The 22179-nt window shown below is 37.2% G+C and overlaps 2 protein-coding genes across 2 annotated transcripts; both read right to left on the bottom strand.

The window, feature by feature from the left end:
* Nucleotides 1-1936: 1936 nt before the first annotated feature.
* LOC139150664 (solute carrier organic anion transporter family member 4A1-like) lies at nt 1937-4412 on the bottom strand. The gene is made up of 4 exons (XM_070723094.1): nt 4253-4412; nt 4059-4120; nt 2745-3025; nt 1937-2002 (listed from the first exon to the last, which is right to left on the bottom strand). Exons 1-4 carry the CDS (start codon nt 4264-4266, stop codon nt 1961-1963), a joined length of 399 nt encoding a protein of 132 aa, XP_070579195.1. The 5' UTR covers nt 4267-4412; the 3' UTR covers nt 1937-1960.
* A 1879-nt stretch (nt 4413-6291) lies between these two features.
* On the bottom strand, nt 6292-13795 carry LOC139150607 (solute carrier organic anion transporter family member 2B1-like). Its single transcript, XM_070723042.1, has 4 exons — nt 13587-13795; nt 8167-8612; nt 7479-7796; nt 6292-6326 (listed from the first exon to the last, which is right to left on the bottom strand). The coding sequence occupies exons 1-4, from the start codon at nt 13793-13795 to the stop codon at nt 6292-6294; spliced, it is 1008 nt and encodes a 335-aa protein (XP_070579143.1).
* Nucleotides 13796-22179: the final 8384 nt, after the last annotated feature.

Genomic DNA, 22179 nt, shown 5'->3' with positions numbered 1-22179 from the left:
GTACAGATGTTCGCGAAATTCCCCCGGCCCATCCCCCTGTAATTACTGAAAGCTCCCTAATGTAGCAAAACGTGCGTCAATTGTTTTGCCAAAAGAGTTTTCACCCAAGCCTTCATGCCTTTTACTTACGAATCTGTGACAATAACCGTTACGCTTGTGTACTACATAAATTTCAAAGCACTTGCCCACAAGCTGTACCTTAGCACGGCAGACTGATTTTGGTTTTGTGCATGAAGTTGGCTCCGCCTTGCTTTGGCATAAAGCTGCTTTATCGTGTGCGGCCCTTGCCGTTTTATACTTTTGTGATTTTGGTCCATCGATTGTAATGCCTCAAATCCATATTTTCTACTTCTACAAGTAATCCCAGAATGACCCTCATCATGACTCAGTACATCGAAGATGCAATTAAAAAGTGAAGTTAAAAATCGAGGGGGCTCAATATGTAGACAATGGTGGATAAGTGAAACACGAGGACTTTCACTCATTGTGTAATGAAGAGTACCATGGGAATTCAAACCAAACTTTCACGTTGTATATTTTTTGACTGATTCTTTTGACTGCTCTCTGTCCTTCGATACATATTTGTACCATTCATAACAGTAAACGATGTCATGACGACCTACGATTTCGGACTTGTCGCCGAAGGGGAAAGTCGACTAATCTCTGAATCCGTTTTCCGTTTAACTTTGGCTAGGGTCAGTTTATTGAAGGTAAACAAACTCGAAATTGGAAGATATACTGAAATGGACATGAAATTATCTGGCGAATCATGGGTAACCAGGCGTCTGATGCAGGGCGGGCTACATGTAATGGGTAGACTGCACGACATTTGCAATTGGTCGGAGAGACAGAACTGAACTTGGTCCAGGAGTAAAAACCAAGCATTAAAGGACTTGATGTGATTGTGTCAAGAATTAATATGATTATCGGCACCAAGTAATTTCCTCGCAATTTTGTTATGAGAGAGCTCAAGGGCTACCTAGCTCTTTATCGTTGTCCAGAGGCCATGGTATATCATCGGCTTCAAACAGTAGGAATGCATGTTTGTGTGATCTGACAGAAAGGCAAACAGTAACCCATGTTAATCATGACCCGTCATAAATATCGACAGACCTCTGTGATAACCATTTTCAGTGTTGTCAATAACTGACTTTGCTTAAGATTAGCATCAACAACCATCTCTCCGTTTGTTGATATACGTTGTAATATAGGAAAAAAGCAAGTAAAGAGGTTTTGCGTCAATGGCCGAATCTAAGACACAATTAAACCGTTATAGTCAGCAAAACGAGCTTACTTCTAACTTCGACAAGCATTTTAAGTGTACTTTGGTGTTTCTTGTACGTTTAGAGGTACAATTTCACCACCCTAGAAGTGACTTTTTCTAACACTAGGAAGACTCGGAGCGTCAAGGATAATATATCTCTCCCATTTGTTTCCATCGACGCTTTCTGTTAAAGGAAGGCAGTATAGTAAATATTACGATCAAATCATGTCTTTGTTGAATAGCAGAACTAGACTTCGTGCTATCATAATAGACCTCTTTGTGTATGATCAAACCAAAGTCACAGCTTTGCGTGCCCCTTTGGCCGCTCTTGATTAAATTGGTCCAGGTTTCGAACGAGTTTTCAGCTTTTGGGGACAAAAAATGCTGCTTATCAGAGACAGCTTCACTTTGTTGGAGTGAAAAACTTTTTTCCCGAGAAACAGATGTTAAAGCTTGCATGCAGGAGAATTATACTGGGACAAACAAATAATTAGATTAATCTTCATAAAGGTCGATAAATCTGCAGGTAATCAATTGTACATAAAAGTTCCCCTTGTAAACATACAAATAGATATACTGATTTTATTCCTAGTAAGACTAAAACGTACATTCACTTTTCTATGAGAAAGTAAAAATGTGCATTCTACTCCTTTACCCTCTGACGAGTATCTTAAATCATGCACTCTCTTAAAGAAATCACTCAGTGGGCTGGAACGTTTGGTTGTAATGAGTATAGGCCTGTGGAAAGAGAGAAGGAAGAGTGTAGATTCAAAAGAAATGCATAAATCTATTAAATGTTCTTTCAGTCTGAAATAATTGCGTTGAGTAAACCACCTCCCAGTATGGGTATACGTATACCGCAAGATTTTGAACGGCTCGCTTCATACGATGGTAATAGTGGGTATGAGTTTGTATCTTAAGTGAAAATGAAAAAAAATCGGGACAATGGCTCAGTTAAAGTTACTAATAGGGTGACCGACTGGCTTGTTGATGTACATGGTATTCCGTATTTGTATTAATTCGCATCTGAGTAGTCAGTAAATTCACGATCGGATTCGGACTCACGACAAACGGTACCCAAGCCCTTTAGCGAAGACGTCAAAGTCAAATCTTCCGGCTAAATTCCAACCCATTCAATGACCGAGCTAAGTTATTAATTTTTTTTCTGACTGCTACCCTTCTACGCACTGTCGAATACATGTACCTGTCTGATATATACTGATTTAAGAAGTCATCATTCTGTTACATGTATATATCATGTGCTTCAAATAAACAACGAAGTGTTATATATTATTATGGTCCACTGTCACTCTACGAAGATCATATTTGTTACCCTTTTCGGGGGCACAATGGAATCTGTGATGTGTAACATACATGTATGTATAAAACCACTCACATATTTGAAAGACAATGTACGGAAGCTCAAAAGGTTGAAGTGCCATGAAACAAATTAAGTCAAATTGGCAAAAAGGACACTGACCTCCACTTTTTGTAGTTGAATATTATCTTTGGTGGCACTGCCTGATCTGTGGTGAATTTCGGCTTGACCTTGTCGCTTTTGCTGTCTGACGAGCAGGTATAACACGATGAAGAACATGAACATGGAAGCTGCACTCATGGCGGCACTGAGTGACATCACGGCCACACGGTACAATCGGTTGTCATATTGTGCACAAGCTCCTTTGTTACCGCAATCTTCGCGCCACAGAACACAGGTGGAGTCTATGAGCGTTCCACTGAGAATGTTACCTGGAATTCTGACTGGAATATGAAAAGTTCATTACAGATCTGCCATCGAGAATAACGGAATATCGAGTGCGCAACAAAAAAACTCCAAAACTCAAACAAACAAAACGCCATACGGCAACGGAAAGCCCATTCCATAACTTCTGTTTCGGGGTGCACATTAACAGGAACAATTTTATCCTTATATCTGAAATATCCACTAAATTTATCCACTTTATAGCAATTATTTCAGTAGGTAAGCGACTCTTCCCTGTCTCGAATATATTTTGTAGACGATATATGAGAAAAGACGGCAAGCAAACCCCGTCTGAAAATTCAAAAAAGTACGAAACATATTTCAAAAGAAAAGAACTTTTTTTTTTTTCAATTTGTATGAATCGCATCTGCTTGTGAATGGAAATTATGCCAAATGAGAGAGTAGATCAAAGCGCAGAAGTTATACAGCACGTTCGATTATTCTCATTTTCTATAGTTGTCAATCTTAATGAAGTTCACGATAAACAGATATTGCACAATATTAGGCTCACTTTTCCTGATGAGACATATTTAACGGCCATAATTAATAGTTACACACATTGTGTCGTCATGTGCTTAGAAATAGATGTAAATTTACTCTGCAAGTGAATGTTCACTCAGGAATAACGAAAAACAAGATTGAAATCGCTTGACAATTTGCATCTTCAACGATGTTCGGTAAGCAATAGACGTTCTCTTGCTTATCCCACAATGCATCGCCTTGGCTGTATCAAATATCGTGTACACACTCAAAACAAAAGAGCATACTGATTATGTGTTTTACAATGGTTTAGAATTAAACAAATTTGCAATGCCACAAATGTCTCGTGCATTTTTCATCCATCTGCGACGAAAATGACGGTCAGGATGTAACCTGACGTAGCATTCTATGAGTAATATACCCTGCGCTTACCCTAAGGCTAATAAGTAACGTACGCTTTGTACACCCTAGCGCGCAGTGCATCGTGGAACCGGTAAAAGAACTATAAAGATGAAGATAATTTCAGAACTCTGATCTGGGTTGGTCACTTACATAATGATGCCAAGACATGTTTCACCGCCAACGAAAACGACTTCTGTCTCTTCTCAACACACCTTTAGAAATGAAAGATCATGTATGAAGGAAGTTATAAGATATCAAGTGAACAGAATTTGATGATAATATATTTGGTTAATATTCGAAAAATGCCAGTGTACTTGCTCGGCTGTATTAGAGAAACTACCAACCTTATTGTTACCATGGTAACTGGCAGGCTTAGTCCACTGTTGGCGACAGAGAAGACGGAGAGGATAACCAGAAATGCTACGAAGTATTGGCAGAGAGGAACGGGACACAGTCCATTTTGAGCGAATGTATTGGCAGGTTCGTCTGAGTTAATGCATTGGCAGTCAGTGAAATTCTAAATAGATATCCAAAGCATACAGTTAATGGTGTTATTTACATTATGAAACAAGGTTCTGTGATTTGCCATGTTACTTTGGTCATTTATTGCGACGTTAGATGGAACAAAATATATTTTTATGGACAAATATACCCAAGTAAATAAATGGTGGTTGCTATAATTAATGTACATTTATACATTTATACTGTATCATAAAAGTAAAGCATACATCACATTTACAAAGAACAAAGTTTACATGTAGTTGAACCTTATGATTATTTTTAGCAACTTTGTTATTATGGAAATATTGAAACATTTTCTATTTTAAACCTGGAGAATGAATTGCCATATTAGCAAGTCGCCAAGACAAGATCAAGACAAGAAGCAAACACCTACTATTCATGAATGAGTGTAATAAAAGTACTGGCCAACATCCTTGGTAGAAATCATTGCCTCTTTTATGTTGCTTTAATAGTGAATAAATCATGTAATGTTAAATTATACTATACATTTGCGATGACCCTTTATTCTTCAGTATTGCCTGTAACTCGGTTTGAAAAGTAGCGGATGGTAAAACTGCAGTGAAACACACTATATACTACACATTTGCGATGACCCTATATTCTTCAGTATTGCCTGTAACTCGGTTTGAAAAATAGCAGATGATAAAACCGCAGTAAAACAAACCATATCTCATTTTACGGTTTAATAGTGAATTCATACATTGATAATGTTTGTATCATAGCAAACAGGCTAATGATACGACTTGCGATCTCTTTTCGGATACTTTCCCACTAGGAAGCAATCTACCTGTTGAGTATTGTCAGTAAGAATGAGGATTCTTCGATACCTTATTACTCGCGGAAGATGAGCATCCTGCATAGCATGGCGAGTAGTAATCCATGCCGTCAGAGCCACACACAGGCTGATAATGACCAAGACTGCAATCGCATCCAGAGTTGCAGCCAACGACCATCTTCTCGCCTTCCCTGAAAACAATTAGATGTCGGCATTTGCTTTATTTGTTACTGGCTTACATCATTAATTATGGACCAAGAGTGAACCATTATGATATACAATTGAAATGTCTACGTTGAAGAGGTATCGTTAGAACGTTGAGGTCTTAACAAATGTGCCCTCAAAATCTACTTATGTAAGTATCTTCTCAAGTTTACTCTAAAAAGCTTGATGCAGCAGTGAAAGAGTTGGTAAAAAGTAAGCTGTAGTCAGTTCGACCTTTTGGCTTTCAAATTTACATTTTGTTACAGAAAACCCTTCCTCAGATTCAGTTTAAGCTAGAGCATCATGTTGTTTGTTTCTTTTTTACTAATTTGTTTCCCGTAATGTATAGATTCAAGAGGTCATCACCTTGTTCCGTGGAGGTATGGACCCTCGCATGGTATGAAAATTATCAGAACGTTGACAAGAAGAATGGCTACGGTGAGACCTATAATCAGCTTCGTCAATCCAACTGGCCCAGCTTTGAACTTTCTTATCAACAGACCAAAGAAGATGGCCGATGGGAAATGAGGAAATAACCATAAAATCCCTAGCAAACAGACAAGTAAGTAAGTAAGTAAGTAAGTAAGTAAGTAAGTAAGTAAGTAAGTAAGTAAGTAAGTAAGTAAGTAATGCTTCACTGCTTCAGTCTTATCATCGATATTAAGAGTCGGCGGATCGTTTATACTGCCTGTATGCGATACAATAAAGTACTGATGCATTGCTAGGATGTCGTTATGGCTCCATAGTAGAATTCTGAAATCCGATCAGTAACTTGCGCCATGTTTGCATTAATGTGCAAATGAAAACATCATTTTTCTTTAAATTAATGTAATGCTTTCTTCCCAAATTGAGAATATTGAAATTGTAAGCCTTCACCAGACTTTATTCTGTGACTTTGTATACATTTTCTCTGTCGCCTATAAATAGTGGAGACAAATAGAAAAATTGAATTGACGAAAAGCCGATTGTACTCACCTACAATCAAGTTGGACATGGATATAGTGAAACCAAGGTCCTTTTGAAAGTACTTTGGCATGAACAGATAGAAGGCAAGGGGAAGGGACAGGATGTAGGCGAAAGACAATAACATATACACGGGGTTTCTTATCAAAGCCAGGGTCATCCGTAAAAAATCTGTTGATATATATGAAAATATATAAAAATTAATTAGTGCATCTGGTTTACTGTCAACTTGTATGTGGGTAAGAGTAACAAAGGTTTTTCAAGTATTTTGTCGATTGACAACAATATCATTCAAACTTGTATTTCTCATCTCTTTGTAATAATCTTTTAATGAAACAAAGTGACACTTTCTACGGCGTCAAACTTCTCTCCGCGGACAAGGTAGCTGGATTATATGATTTGGGCTTTCCAGTCTAAATCTATAATATATAAAGCTACTGTTACAAGCGATGCCAATGAGGCGAAACACTACATCGGTCTAAACTGACAACACATTTAAAACACGCTATGCAAATCATGTCCGATCTTTCCGAAGCAAGGCATACGTCAACAGCACAGAATTATCAAAGTATGTCAGTTATTTGAAATCTAAGGACAAACCATTTAATAAATCATGGTCAATCCTATCGTGAGCAAGTAGCTACCCTCAAATGAGTCTGAGAAATGCAACCTTTGTCTTACAGAGAAGCTATTCATTATCAATGAAGATGAGTCCAGCCTTTTAAACAAGCGCTCCGAGTTGGTCTCCAAGTGCCGACATAAAAACAAATTTTACTTGTAAAATTATATATATATATATATATATATATATATATATATATATATATATATATATATATATATATATATATAATATATATATATATATATATAATATATTATTCCTTTATTCATCCAATGTAAACATTTGTGGTGTACACAGTCTAAAACATATTCTACAATATATATATATATATATATATTTACAAATGAATATGGTTGTTGTATACATACATACATACATACATACATACATACAGACATACAGACAGACAGACAGACAGACAGACAGACACACACACACACATGTTTCGCCTTGCGAGTCGCTACTTCAGAGATTAATTTACCTTTAACACCATGCAGAAATGATACTTCTGTCGAATTTCGTTGTTCCTCCTCATTTTCCTCCTCTTCCTTTACTCTGTCGTCCTCGTCCATTGGCAGACGTTTTGGAAAGAAGAAAAGAGGCACGGATAACAGAATTATCAAGGGACCACCCACCAGTCCAACAAGCCACCAAGCTCCTACCCATCGCGGATCAGACTCATCGATGTCAATTTCGGCCATGTCGACACGGTTGAAGTCCACATACTGGGAGAGGCAGGCTACACCTAAAACGCCAAAACCAAGTGGCAAGCCGAGGCCCCACGCTCCATCTGCGAAACCTAGCCGTATAAACATTTTCAATAATACATGTAGAAAGTTAAACGAATATCTTTAAAACACATTCATCATCGCTTTATTTTCTGAACTAATTAAACTTAGGGTACAGTGTCATTATACATCTTAACTGGATGAAGATAATAATGTAAACCAATAGAACACCATCAAGGAACGGTTCAAAAGCAAAGCTGGGAAAATTATAAACGTCATTTCTATTTATTTTCCCACAGTCCATTTTATCATAATAAGAAAGACAGATAATAAGAAGAATTTGACAGAGGGATGAATTGTTGGATGGATGAACAGAAGAATGGATGGGGTATTGACATTTCGTTGTTGTTTGTAGTTGCAATCGATGAATTTTATTCTCACCTAGCAAGAGCGCGGCTTTCCGACCAGCAAAATCGTCGATGTAGGACAAACTAAGTGAACCCAAGAATCCGTACCCGAATCCAGACAGCGCGTTACCGACAACAAATATGGCGTATGCTCTCTGACTCTCCGCAGAGGCATCTTGCTTCGCCTCATCACACCCGCCGTCTCCTCCACCGATCGTAGGGCTGGTTCCACACAGACCGGAACCAGCAGCAGGTCCTCCCGAGGAATAGTTGCCGACCTTGTCGTACTCGTATGGAGGAAATACGAACTGCGGCAGAACGTTCACCAAGTAGGCGATGCCCAAGACAACGACTCCAAAACCAAGCCAACGCGGACGGTGGTCGGTCGGTTTACCGAAGATATGTGCAATGAAGGGCATAGTGCACATCACTGATATGCTGTTCACAGTTTGGAGAATTGCCAACTGTTCAGAATTGAGACTGAAAAAAATGAAACCAGGTTAAGTGACATAAAAAACAGAGAAATAATGTAGACATTTACAGTCTTCTGTAACACACCCTCCCCCGCACGAACCTGGCGCTGTTTTTTTCTGTTTAGAACTATTTACATCAATAAGAGTCTAAAGTTGCTACTTTTTTATAAAAGTAGATAGCATTAATCGTCTTGAGTTTCGGTCATGTGCATGCCACTGACGGAGAAGAATTATCCACACTGACACAAATTATTGACTGTTAATAAGGCCAATGTAACCACATGTACTCAACGATTACAAAAAATAGCGTCAATGACACTTTGCTCACATTTGGTTACATGTAGCAAGGCAGAATGAGTGTATACACGACATTTCACACGTTTCTATTTACCTTAGCTTGTGATATTCATAGTCAAGTGCATTTGAACAAATTTTGATACATCATCCATTGAAGTATGGAATGGTTGGCAACTTGCAACTGTTGATCATATACACTTACACAATACCATGCAACCTAGTACATCATAACTAGAGATAAAATCAGCCATACCAAACTAAACGTGTCCCTTATAATATAAAATGCATAAAATTAATGTAGACAATATATAGTCTCTCTACGGTCTATAGTTGCACAATCGAAGACTAAGGTAAGATGTAATAATTGGCATTCCTCACCTTCCACTGTTAATGAAGCTGTCAAACCTACATGATAATGGTATGTCCCAAACTGCCACCAAGTTAAAAAAAATCATTGCAGTGACATAGACAAATAGGGAAATTTCCAAACACAAACATATAGCAAGAAGCCTGAAGCATCAGATATGTACATCTGTTTTAAAGCTATTCTAACCGACTTTCAAAGCATCAAGCCAGGGATTTGTGTAGAAGCCATTACTTACACCGACAAGCAATTCCATAAATATACAATATGACAATGGTAAAAAAACAAAATCCTTTGAAATCAAAGTTGGAACATTTTTTTCACACAAAATTGTCATATTTACATCCACAGTTGTAAGAGTGTGTAACTAGTAACCTGACCTTGTCGGATTAAGCAGCAAAGTTTCCGGACTATACAGACGACACTTATATTGTCCTGCATCTTGAAAATGAAAGACTGGTTGTATACAAGATCTGTACACCATAACTTTTTTTAGATTCACTCATAGCGACTTCCATGCAACACTTTTTGTACAATGTGGTATGTTAGCTGCCTTGCCAAGATAACCTGACCAATGTTTATTCACCAAGTTTTCACTTTTGTTGCTCAGTAGCATTTTAGTAACCCTGACTTCATTTGAACAAATACTAATTTACAGTTGAGCATGTACATGTATCTACCACAAATACACAGGTAAAATGTGCAGCAATTCTCAATCTTTTGCAATTAGACCAGGGACGACTTCAAGAATATCATATTTGGCATTTAAAAAAATAAAACATGCAAAACATGGTACCCCAAAACTTCTTTTAAACACAACATATAGATAGCTCCATGCTATTTTTTTGTAAAACAGTGTGTCAGCTACACTGCAAACTTCTGTCTTTCAATTTGCTCATATTTACTTATACAAATTTCATCAATATGTTTATACATGGTAATCAAATGATCCTTAGAACTTAAGGTAGTATGCACCTCGGAAGTGACAGACTTAAACTTTTGCTCAAAATTTCCGTAAGGAATCTTTCAACCATTCTCTTTCAAAATCAAGAATAAAAATCAGGGGTCACCGTGCAAATTAGAGAATAAATAGCCCAAGATTTATCGACATTAGAAATTCAAAATGGCCGCCATCCCTGTGTTAACTCTATGGAGAAAAATAACAATTTTCGAATTTCGAAAAACTAAGCCGGTGAAAAGATTTCGTTTACCAGAGCTTTAAAATGAACCCCAACATGTGGTATATCAGAAAGGAAGTGTAAAAGTTTGAGAGTCCGAATACCTGTCCCCGAGGTGCGTTCTACCTTAAAATCCAAATTTGATACCTGGTATCTGATATGTGACTCTCGAAAACAAGACTTTTGACAAAAGTCAGTAAAAACTTCAAAAATACATACACGAATTTAATGCTTTTCAATCAAAACATCGCATACATTGTTCCTCCTATCATACATACCAAATAATAAAGTAATCACTCTCTTATCAATATAAATTGCAGATTATGAAAAATCATGTTTTTTTTCTCATTCTTTTATCAACGCCTACAAGATTCCATTGGATTATAGATAACCATCTAAACATTCCGAAGCTGGCCACATTTAATGTGGAAATTATTCAGTTATGAGCTCCACAAACTTGGTCTACAGAAAGACTGGTGAATGGATGGACATACAGACAGACTGACATACACAGACTGGCTGTGATGACATTGGCTTCTTAGTGTGCTTTGGCCCATGAAGAGTGATAAATATATAACAAACAGCTGGATGTAATGATAAATAGTTATATATACAGGCACTCAGGGTGAATATTATACATCAATTTGATTAGTTTCTTGTCCTCTTTCTACTTAGTATGTAATAATGTCTAAGACAACCAACACACAAGACAGTTATGTGTTGGCAAATACAGGCAAACAGCTACCTTTTCTTGATTTTCATTAACAACAGATAACCTTGACTGAAATGCTTAACAACAGGCAACCAATGTTTACATTTTGCTCATACACCAGATACACAGAGAAGTAAACATCATCGTTTTCTCTCAAAACCTTACAGGGAGAAGTAAACATTGTTTTCTTCCAGTGCAACTGGTGCATCCACTTTTGGAATAACTTATAAAACCAATATGTCACAAGGGTGATGGCACTGAGATCAACTTAAGAATTTTAACTGTGGTGAACTTGACTATTCCTTTCAAATCCTGACCTGACTTGGAATCTTCAACTGAGATGCAGTGCATTGTAAAATGTGTTCACAAAGACATGGTGGGGTGGACCATTTGATATCCCTGGGGGGAGGGTGTCTAAAGATTGATGAGGTAGCACTATTTTCTATCTGATCCACTGTACAGTACTTTTTTCCCACTCTCCCACCTTTTCTTTTAGTCAAACCTTTTCTGGCAAATTCAGGTTTTTTGACATTTGCTTGGAATCTATTTTTACTTAAAATCTTCAAGATCCCCCCATCAGGATATCAAATGGTCTACCCTTTGGTATCAACAATGTTTATTTAAAGAGATTCAATGACAGGAAGTGTAAGAGCTATTTATAACCCTGATAGTTCAAACATTGATAAAGGTTTGGAATATATTTGTTGGAAACCAAACCTGCAAAATCACCTTCAGCTGTGCTTTCTAATGATTCTTTTCCACATTTTAACACCAAATACAATTTACCTTATGAAATGCTCACAAGATCACCACATTATGTATTCTTAGTTCCTGTAGGTATAAAATCGCCAAAAATCACAAAATCTTTTCACAAATATTTAATAATTTTGTTCATATCAACACTACATGAAAAAGTTACGGAATCAATACTGTGGACTATTTCTGTAAGTTTTTTTCCATCAAAAAATTAGGAAGCTTCATAAAAATAGGAAATTGAAGACGTTTCTGTGAAAATTTAAAACAAGCGACCTGGCAGCTGATAGAGCTCCTTTGTGTTATGTAGAGAATAACTTTTTGTGACACATGTTGATGAAGGAGGAAATCTTTGACAGCCCACTTCAGGTCAGCCAGACCAAAATGGCAAATATAGCTGCAAAAATATGTAATTGAAGAAGATATAATTCGAACATATTAAATTAAGATCATACATAGGAAAATTTCTACTCAATATCAAAGCTATTAAAAAAAAATTTTGTGAAACAAATTTTTTGACCAAAATAGCAAAAATTGCCCAAAAATACAAAATTGCAGATTTCATCCTGATTTCAATATATCATATTAAGATAAACCCTAGAAAACTGTATACCAAATATCAGAGATATCAAACGAGCAGTTTTTGAGAAATAAATTTTTTGACCAAAAATGAAAAAAATTGCCCCAAAAATACAAAATTGCAAATTTCATAAGAATTTGATTACATCACATTTTAATCAACCTTATGTACCAGCATACCAAATACCAAAGGCATCAAATGAGTAGTTTTTGGAGGAAAACATTTTTTGACCCAAAATTTGGACAATTGCCACAAAATTACAAATACTAAAAATTCACTACAATTTTTACAAACTTGACTGAGGTCATCCCGAGGAAAATGAATACTAACTTCCAAAGCAAGCAGACAAGCTGTTTCAGAAAAAAAGATTTTTTAATAAAAATATGAAAGAAATTTACCCAAAATACAAACACGCAAATATCATTCTCAGTTGTACACATCTAATTTAGAATATCTAAAGGATCTACATATCAAGTTTCAACCAAATCGTGACCAACGGTTACTAGTTTTAGCAGTTTGCACGATTTTTCCTTTTTTTATCTCATTTGCATATTTTTGACACAGACATGTTCATTTGAACAAATTGACATCTGCAACCCTATGTGCACCTGTACACCAAATACTAAGCTGTAGCTGCTGCGGTTTAGGAGTTTTTGATCTGGACGGACTAACAGACATACATACATACATACATACATACATACATACATACATACATACATACATACATACATACATACATACATACATACATACATACATACATACATACATACAGACGACATGTAAATGAGATGCAAATGAAATGATTCACCTTATACGATTAGCTCTCTTTGGTATACCAAATGAGAGCTAAAAACCGAGCATGTGATATTGCTTAAATCGTTTTCATGTTTGGGAGAAGAGCAATGGCAAATACGAGGCTGAAATATTGACGCGGACACTACACAAGACACGTAACGTACGGACCATGAGTCGGAAAATTCTGTCATGAAGAATAAGACCTACTCAGGGGATGTCTCTTGTTTGCAGTTAGGGCTATATTGGCGCCGCTGAGGCCATGACTGTTGCTCATCATACTAGTGTTATAAACTCACCCATATCTTTTCTCAAGCGTGTAGAGAATTCCCGAAGTGAAGGAAAGTACACTAGCATGTACCACTATGATAATGAAGACCAACGCTGAGAAGACACGTATATCGTTAAACATCCAGAATCTGGCATGTCCATCACGCGCCACTTTGCTTTCCTTGTCAGTTACTGTAGTTGTTGTTTCTTCTTCCCTTCCTTCGTGATGAAAGTTCATGATGGTAATGATGATTTTAGTCGTTGCCGTTGTCGTTGTTTAATTTTGTTGTTGACAGTCGTTGTTGCTGTTGTTGTTGTTTTGTTGTTGTCGTCTTAATCTTTGTCACTCTTGCAAAGTTACCACCATGAAACTAAATTTTGGTCTTTCAGTTGGTCTAAGTTCGGTTCTCCGACTGAGGTCTATGTGCACACGAGTAACGTTAACTGTGCAGCAGAGACGACATTAAAACAATTTCGAGAGCGAACATGACGCTTTTCCGAGTAGACTATTATCTTATAGCAAGTGTGCCATGATAATGAATTTTTAGAGTGAACGCGTATCTAAAGTCTAAGGACATTTTCATAGGGGTTTCAGCTGTCGTAATCTTGTAAAACGAGTCACTTTCAACGACTCGCCATTTGACTATGTATCCCGGCACAGCCGTGTGTGAGTTTGCATGTATTACTAAATTGTGACCGTAGACCATAGACCAATATTATAACAGACGTGCAAAGACTTTTACTCTTAAGTTGTCATCAAAACATCATGTGAAAAGTGCTCTGAAGATGTATGTAATTGTTAATTTCTAGAATTCTACGTTAGACACGATCTTTCAGATCAAATTGCACGAGATCATATATATTTCGACGCACTGCGGGTCCCCTGACAAAATACAGTGGAAGGGTCACGAAAAGATCACACAGGTACTGCGACCGAATTCCGCATAATGTAAAATTTACTACAAGTATTTTGCGATACCTAGGCACCAGAAAACATGTGAGGCGTATTCCGACTAGCGACCATACTAATGATATTTGTGCAATGGAAGTTTTTCTTTCAAATCGCAATAATTGACTTCAGTTTGTGACGTATTTGATTTTGCATCATGCCATGTCGTATCGATGGCGTTGTTTCTATTTCGTTATTAACTACAAATGCAGGAAAGTGATCAAATTACCTATGGTTTGTGTCTCAAGAATCTTGGAAGACAAAATACATAATATTGCACGCCCATTTTCAAAGTTTATCAGGTCCTATTGGGTGGACCCGACGCTGATCTTAAATAACGTTTGCAAAGTATTAAATGTTAGCTTATGGAAAATTTTGAAAGTATAAAAAATATTGAATAAATTTAATGCGAAAGACATGCAAGATGTATGTTATGCTTGAGTCATCTAAAAATTAATTTTACCAGAGGGATAGCCAAACGATTTTAAAATGTACAAAGAGGGAATTAAACAGTTTAAGGACGCAGAACAAAGCTTTCATCCAAGCATTCGTGACATTACCGACTCGGTGTTCGCTCTGATATACCCTTCCCGTACAAATCGTTGTTAACAATCAACTGTGAACTTTATTTCCATTTATACAACTAGTCCTCTGCGCAAAGTCAGAATTTTGTCGGACAAACATTACGGACATTTCGTCATGGATTATTGTTAAATTTGCGTAACTTAGTTATTCTTTGCCATTATTAAATAAATATGATTGCTAGAGAAGACCAGGAATATCACTCACTAAGGTACCTTCGAGCGACAATTTTAATGAGAAATGTTATCTCCGCACGATTATGTTCTCGTTCTGACAAACACTGCTTTGATAATTTAGATAACCAGAATTCAGAGTCTTCGCTCTCTCGAAATTATGACTCACGAATGTTCTAGACACTTGTATTGTTGCAATCACCAGTATCGCATATTAAGCAGGTCACAGATATGCTTGATGGCGAGCTGGTGGGAAACCCTCCAAAATAAGCACACGAATGTAGCCCTACCTTCAGGCTTCTCATGATTGGCACCGTTCGCAACAGACATGGCAGAGTTTAAATCACAACGGGATAGAAATTACATGTGCCCAGCCTTGATTGAATGCGATTCGTTCAGTTGAACAGCATCGAATTGCAGTCTTGCTCCAAGGTGGTCTTAGGTGAGAAATGTGTACAGCTGTAGAACAAGTTGTAAGGTGGGGCACTCTTGCTAGAAAGATCAAAAGTTATCTCTTTGTCCTCAGGCAACCTGAGACTTTAAGTAAACAGTGGCGCTATAAAAACATTGTAAATAACAGTACTGTCCAATGAAACTATATTAAACTTCAATGAAGGACTTATAACGTTTGTTTATTAGGCCAAAAGGTACATGTATCGTGCAGGGGTTAAGTACAACCAGGGCCCTTTGTTCGTTAGGCGTTCGTTGAAAAGTATAGCATACGTCATGTATGTGATTTCAAATGCAACCTCAACATGATGCATTGCTCTAAAGATTCATTGTTCCACTTAGCTCGTTCTGTGTCTGACATGTTCACTTCTGTAAACGGAGTAGCGTTTACCACCATGAAATATTGCGTTTTATTCAAAAAAGATGTATCGCAATTAAAATTATTAACTACAAGCCATACTGTAACAAAGTGTCACGATTTTTTACTATCAGTATGTATATAAAGCTCAACGAATCCCTAACTTTATCCGTTACATTAACCCAGGAGGCTGAGTATATGTTTAACCTTTGATCTCTGTTATGTAGGTCATTTTCCCTCAACACTCATGACCTGAATTCAATTAGTCTAGAACATTCTAAAGGTCACAGTCCTTCACGACCTCACGGCCTTGAATTCAATTAGTCATGTTTGAAATGTTCTAGAAATTTAATTAGTCGTGTAAGGGAGATAATTATACAGCAGTAATTATCATATCAATAAAAGTTCTACATTGTTCTTATATGCTCTTGTATAACCACACGAGTATAAATAAAGGACGACACACATATGCAGTCAGACATTTTGGATTGTATCTCTTGCGTGTTACTTCAAGACTTTGGAAACTCCCGCAGTATTAATTTCAAGACTTTTCAAGACATTCACAGCAGCGCTTGATTTATACTGTTGACTTTGTGCAACCACAAGCCTGCAAGCAAGCCAAAGGACTTCATGGGTCTGCCTCACTGTCTGACTTTGGAGCTTTGCCGTACCAGCTTAGATAAGTTGCCTGTACACTTTTACAGTTTGTATTCTATCACTTGTATTAGCGATTAGTTTTATTTCCGTAATAAATTTCGTTTTTCACGGAAAATGCTGAGTTCAGCTTTTGTCACACGTAACATCTCAAATGACATGATCGAACATGTCGCTGTCACAAAGTCCGAGTAAGAGAGAGGTGTCGGAGGAGCGGGAGTAGGGGCTGAAGTTACACAAAAGATACCGACATATAGTACATACGCGACACTAATCCTCTAATCCCGTGTGGACGTCATGACTTTGTTATACTATGACGCTGTTATATGGCAAGGACACATTTCGTATGAAAAGCCTGAAATGACTGAAGTCAGTACTTTAAGGTCAGAGCGATCATTTTATCTCATGGTATAAGATGCAAGGTTGATGAGCATTCATTTATGCAGATAACATTAATGAGTATTGATTCAGTATTAACATTCTATGCTAATGATTCTTTGCTTATGCTTTAAAAATGTTTGGGGAGGGGTATATTCATGTGCATCGCATATTGCATTGTATAGTCGTCTAACACGTGGGGCTGCTGTAAAATCCAATAACATATAATGTGAAAATCGGTCATGTAATTTAGAAATAAGGGTCGACGCGCTGGCCATTTCAGGAGCGAACGACAACTGGGCCCCAGAAACTGAGCAATACGCGACGCACTGTCACCCGCGCTGTAAAAAATTGGCAAATTCGGAGATGTTTTCAGAAAAAAGTATCTCAACCTGACCTACAAGTGCTCCATTTTATTTTGTGATTATGATTACGTTTGAGCTGTAAAGTAACGATACTTTGAGTTGTTAATCTTATTATCATATTCACGGGCATGTAAACAAACCATTACTGTGTATTTGTGGTCAGTCACGACAAATGAAAATGCCACGGACAGGGCATGGTAATATAATGACATATTTATTGCTGAGATACCTATCAATGGCCAAGACCATAAACACCAGAACAATTATGTACTTGTTTGATTTCGTCACATAATTGACAATTCTGAACCTAATTATTGTCTATTATGCAGAATTGACGTCAAAGTAAATGACCCCGTAACAGGATCAATGTGTACGTTAAAACTTTTCAAATTGTCAATACAAAATCTATGTGTGCGATTTAACTCCAGGACAATATTTAATTCGTAACATTACACATAACAGTGTGCGTGTTGACCATGCGTCGTGACTACTTATTTCAATAAAGGGTATGTCCAGGGAGAAGAATGAGAAAATGAATTTTTCTTCTTGAATAAATAGCAAAAGTTTGTTATCCATTTTAATGATTGGTAATTATATGCTTTGGCAATGAAAAGTTGACGAAAGAAACAGGATCGTTAGCGTTTTTGTTTATTTATAAGCTTGATTTGAGCGTAGCTGTTGTAGCGGGTCCGCTGTAAGTAATAAATGAGTCCCTTCTCTCGTTGGATTTTACAACCAAGTATTGTAATGCAAGGTCGTTTTCAAAACAAAATCTAAGTTAAACTTGTGTTAGGGGACGTCGATCTTTGAACGAGTTAGAGATCTCGCCAGATGGTCTTAAAATCAGATTACTGCGATGGTCAGGTAATAAAATATATGCAAATTTCAAACCTGTTGCGGCGAATTTAACTACGTGTGCACAACAACTGCAGTTTTTTAGAGATATATTGATTTATCACAACTGCTGGTGGGATGATTTTCTCCCTTGATAGTGTTCCCAACGAGACGACCTCTTGCGTTCATATATTCGTTGAACAATTTTTGCATCCATTCAGCGGTTACTTTGAAAGCGACGGAAGTAATAACTTTGCTATTTTGTCTTCTTGAAAAACTCTGGGCCGAAAAGGCGGGGTTTTCATGGAGAGTTGTTAAAAACATCAGAGTATCGATTACAGGTTCATTTTTACATCGCATGTAGATACACATCTGATTTACTTGCTAGATGTATTTCTTAACTGTCGACAAATCTAGATGTACATGTTCTCACATATGAATAATGAAATTATTAATCATGTAATAATTATTTAGTTTGAAATGTAACCAGATGAACGAGAATGATAGGCCCATGTTATTTTATAACGTGTATGCAATAGATAATTGATTGTGATATGCACATTGTCGTTTGCACCATTACTTAGAGAGACGAGACGTTTTGTTATTTTCAATTTGACTGATCTTTTCCGTCTTCCATATCTTTTTTTTCCATATTTATTGTGTGGTTAAAGCCATCCTTGTAAGGCATCGTTTAAAATGACTTTGAATTCTGTTTCTGTAAATCATCTTTGACTTTCATACATGAAAATCATCAGTCACTGCTACATTGTACAGTACATCGTACAAAGTGTATCAGCTTATGTTTCGAAATGGCTAAATTTGAACCTGCAGGATTTGAGTTTGTTAAACATCAATTTGTTATTTGTCACAAAAATGCAGTAGAATTGGAAGGACTCTGTCGGCAACCAAGAATTTCGACCAAATCTAAATCTGGCGGCGCTGCATAATGTTTCTCATGATGTTGCAATCATCTTAAATTTGTCGATCGACCTAAAGTGAAAGCTTTATTCAAAAGGCATTGACATGTGTACACATTATAATGAAACAATGCTTGACTGTCATATAATAAAGCAAATGAGGCTAACACTAGTCTATGTTGGATCCCTTGTCTTCAGACTTTGTGGAATTATATTCCCTTTTAAAGGCCTGAGTTACACAATGTCAACTTCGTCACTGAACTGATGATTTTATGCCACCTTTCAACTCCGATTCGGACTATCGGGCAAGTCAAAAATCTACTTGTCGCATGGAAAGCGGTAACGCTAAACGGAAATAAACTAATTATTCCTCGGAGTCGTCAAGTTCAGAGACGACAATGTTTTGAAATCGCGTCAAATAAATTCATTGACAATGAATTCCAGAATGTTCTTGTACAACAAACTGTGACTTTCAAGAGATTCTAATGAAGATGGCGTAGTACAGTGCAACAGCTGTATCTCTCGAGGAATAGTACTAGACTGTCTCCTTGATTATTTCAATACAAAATATCTAAAATCACAATACAGAGTTGTCGAATCGGTATGTTGACCGCATTTGGACACAGGTTATCGGGCCAAAACATGGACTCAAACTAAAATAAACAAACTCAAACATTACACGTCACCTTCAGAAAGTTTACGGGATAACGTACAGCTGTGCACTTATAGTTTTTCAGATTGCGAACGTTTGTTTCAACGTTTTGTTTTAAATGTCTTTCTTCTACTCGGAAAAGGTTAAATAATTTCGCTAGCCTTCTCTGCTGCGTCGCCAGGATGCAAATAACTCCTTTAACATATTATGGAAGTAATTTGATGAATTTCCTGAGCATGTAGTAATTTCGCCCTTATTCAAGCCCTGCGAAGATTATTGGGATCAGTCATCCGCAAGATGTACAAACGGTTGGACAGGTGTTGATTGATTCTGATCACTTTGGCGACCATGATTTTCATCTGTCTCGCTGTTCGGCCGTGTACACGCCGTTGCATACGTACGTGTTCAGATCCCAAGAAGATTAGGGACGGTATTCTCTAAATACACATGATTTTTTGGGTTCTACTTACATCCCTCTGTTGGGACGTGTACTTCAAGAGACCCTGTCAACATCGCAGCTTTGCTCATGCCGACCGTTTCGCTTATCAGTAATTTTTTTCAAGGACGCCCAGTTGAGTCAATATTACAGAGACTGCGAGTTGGTTAAGCCGAGCCAATACATTCAAGTATTGTACATATTTACCCTCAATACTAAGGAAAGTCAACTTAAAAAATGATGAAAAGCTTACAAGTTATGTAAAGAATGTTAAAGTGCGAAGGAACGAACTTAAATCCGAGACAGTGGTGAACAAAACACTTCCACTTAAAATTTTTGTATTCACCGCTTGATAGGATTTTGAAAATATTTTAACCGTTGTCTTTCATGCCTTGTCACGTCGTGTCACTGCTGCTTTGCAGGTCGTAGAACCATAGGCTGACCTCTCACACAATGAACTTAATTTTTGTATATGACTGCACTTTTTATATAGTTGATCAAGTACTACTCAAAATAACAGTGTCAGTCTCATATAGTAATCCTTTGAACCAGTGGAACGCCCCTAAATGTAAAGTTCAACAATTTGCGTTACAAGAAAACATAGGTATGCTTTATTTGTGGCAGAGTGCAAAGAATTAAATGGTTCCATCGTTGGTATTGTCAATTTCGATAACAAATTTGTCTCTATTCCAAATTATTTTTCTATATGAAGGCATGCACCTCCTACTGTCAGGGACCATTCCTATGCAATGCTTGCTTTTTGCTGAACATTGGAGTCTCCATCCTATACAATTGCAGCAGTAATAGTCACGTGCAAAGCATCTGCAAATGAATTAACAATTCCTAGATTACGCAGTTTTCGTCTTCGGCACGATCCGTGTACGCTACCCCGAAGGCGTGATTGTACAGTGTTCTGACCTACTTTCACTGTAACCCGTTCGTTAATTTTGAGACGACCTTTTCACACCGCGAGCCTTAAATCATGTACATAAGATATAAAGATAATCGTATCAGATTGTGTCCGATTGTGTCCGATAATAAAAATGTACCTAAAAATTTGCTTTTGAATGTCAAGGAGCAATCTTTCAAACCTAGTTCTTTTAATGAGCGATTTCACCTTAAGCTTGTACTAGAGATTTTATGTTTCTTTTTTCGAACTCTCACAAGCCATTGAGTTTACCATTCGACAATGTCCTTTCAATAAGATGTAAGTGGCAATAATTGTGGCACTTGAATACAATGTACCACCAGACTTCCAAGCCTGCTCGTGGTCACAGGCTGTCGGAGCGCCGCACTTAAGGATTGGCCGGGAACCACTCTATTGGCATAAGAATTGGTACGCTGTCAGGCAGAACTTGTGCAGTTTTTGTCGCATTGAGCTACTATGATAGAATATACCAACGAAAAATTGGACACATTTATTTTCTGAAAGTGTTTCTCTACTAATGACCAATTTGCATTTATAATCAATCGGTCCCGGCCACTGATATATGTGCGATTGCGCGAATTCGCGAACGTCCAAACGTCGGGATTGTGGAGTGACGCTCGACAATCCGTCGAACTGTTTTGAGAACGGTTGAAAGCATTCTATATATATATGATGGACAAGCTGATATCTTAAGGAAATGAAGGGAAAAGTGAAGAAGAAAACAGTCTTTAATCTTCAATAAAATTAAATGTAACATAGCGATTTTGTACGTTAAAAAGCGTCGTAGGAATAATCATCTCATTTGCATGACAGCGGCTGCGGTATTAATAAGATAGGACATAACAAGCTTTCGTGTCGTGTCCTATATTAGCATGCTGTGTTTGTGATGTCTTACAACAAAACATATGACACGAAAGTTTACGGTTTTCTACGATTTTCCTCAACC

The sequence above is a fragment of the Ptychodera flava genome, chromosome 14 (assembly GCF_041260155.1).
Source record: "Ptychodera flava strain L36383 chromosome 14, AS_Pfla_20210202, whole genome shotgun sequence".
Taxonomy (NCBI): Eukaryota; Metazoa; Hemichordata; class Enteropneusta; family Ptychoderidae; genus Ptychodera; species Ptychodera flava.
The sequence above is the reverse complement of the archived record's forward strand: the minus strand, read 5'-3'. Positions and strand labels throughout refer to the sequence as shown.

What these genes read in the sequence shown, in the direction of transcription:
- LOC139150664 (XM_070723094.1), bottom strand. An exon ending in ACATGTCTTGGCATCATTAT is followed by an intron (nt 3,026 to 4,058) that starts GTAAGTGACCAA and finishes TTCATATTCCAG; the next exon opens with TCAGAATTCCAGGTAACATT. An exon ending in TTCAACTACAAAAAGTGGAG is followed by an intron (nt 2,003 to 2,744) that starts GTCAGTGTCCTT and finishes CTCTTTCCACAG; the next exon opens with GCCTATACTCATTACAACCA.
- LOC139150607 (XM_070723042.1), bottom strand. Translation starts at nt 13,795, where the DNA reads ATGAACTTTCATCACGAAGGAAGGGAAGAAGAAACAACAACTACAGTA. An exon ending in ACGCTTGAGAAAAGATATGG is followed by an intron (nt 8,613 to 13,586) that starts GTGAGTTTATAA and finishes CATTTTTTTCAG; the next exon opens with TCTCAATTCTGAACAGTTGG. An exon ending in ATTTCTGCATGGTGTTAAAG is followed by an intron (nt 6,327 to 7,478) that starts GTAAATTAATCT and finishes CACTATTTATAG; the next exon opens with GCGACAGAGAAAATGTATAC.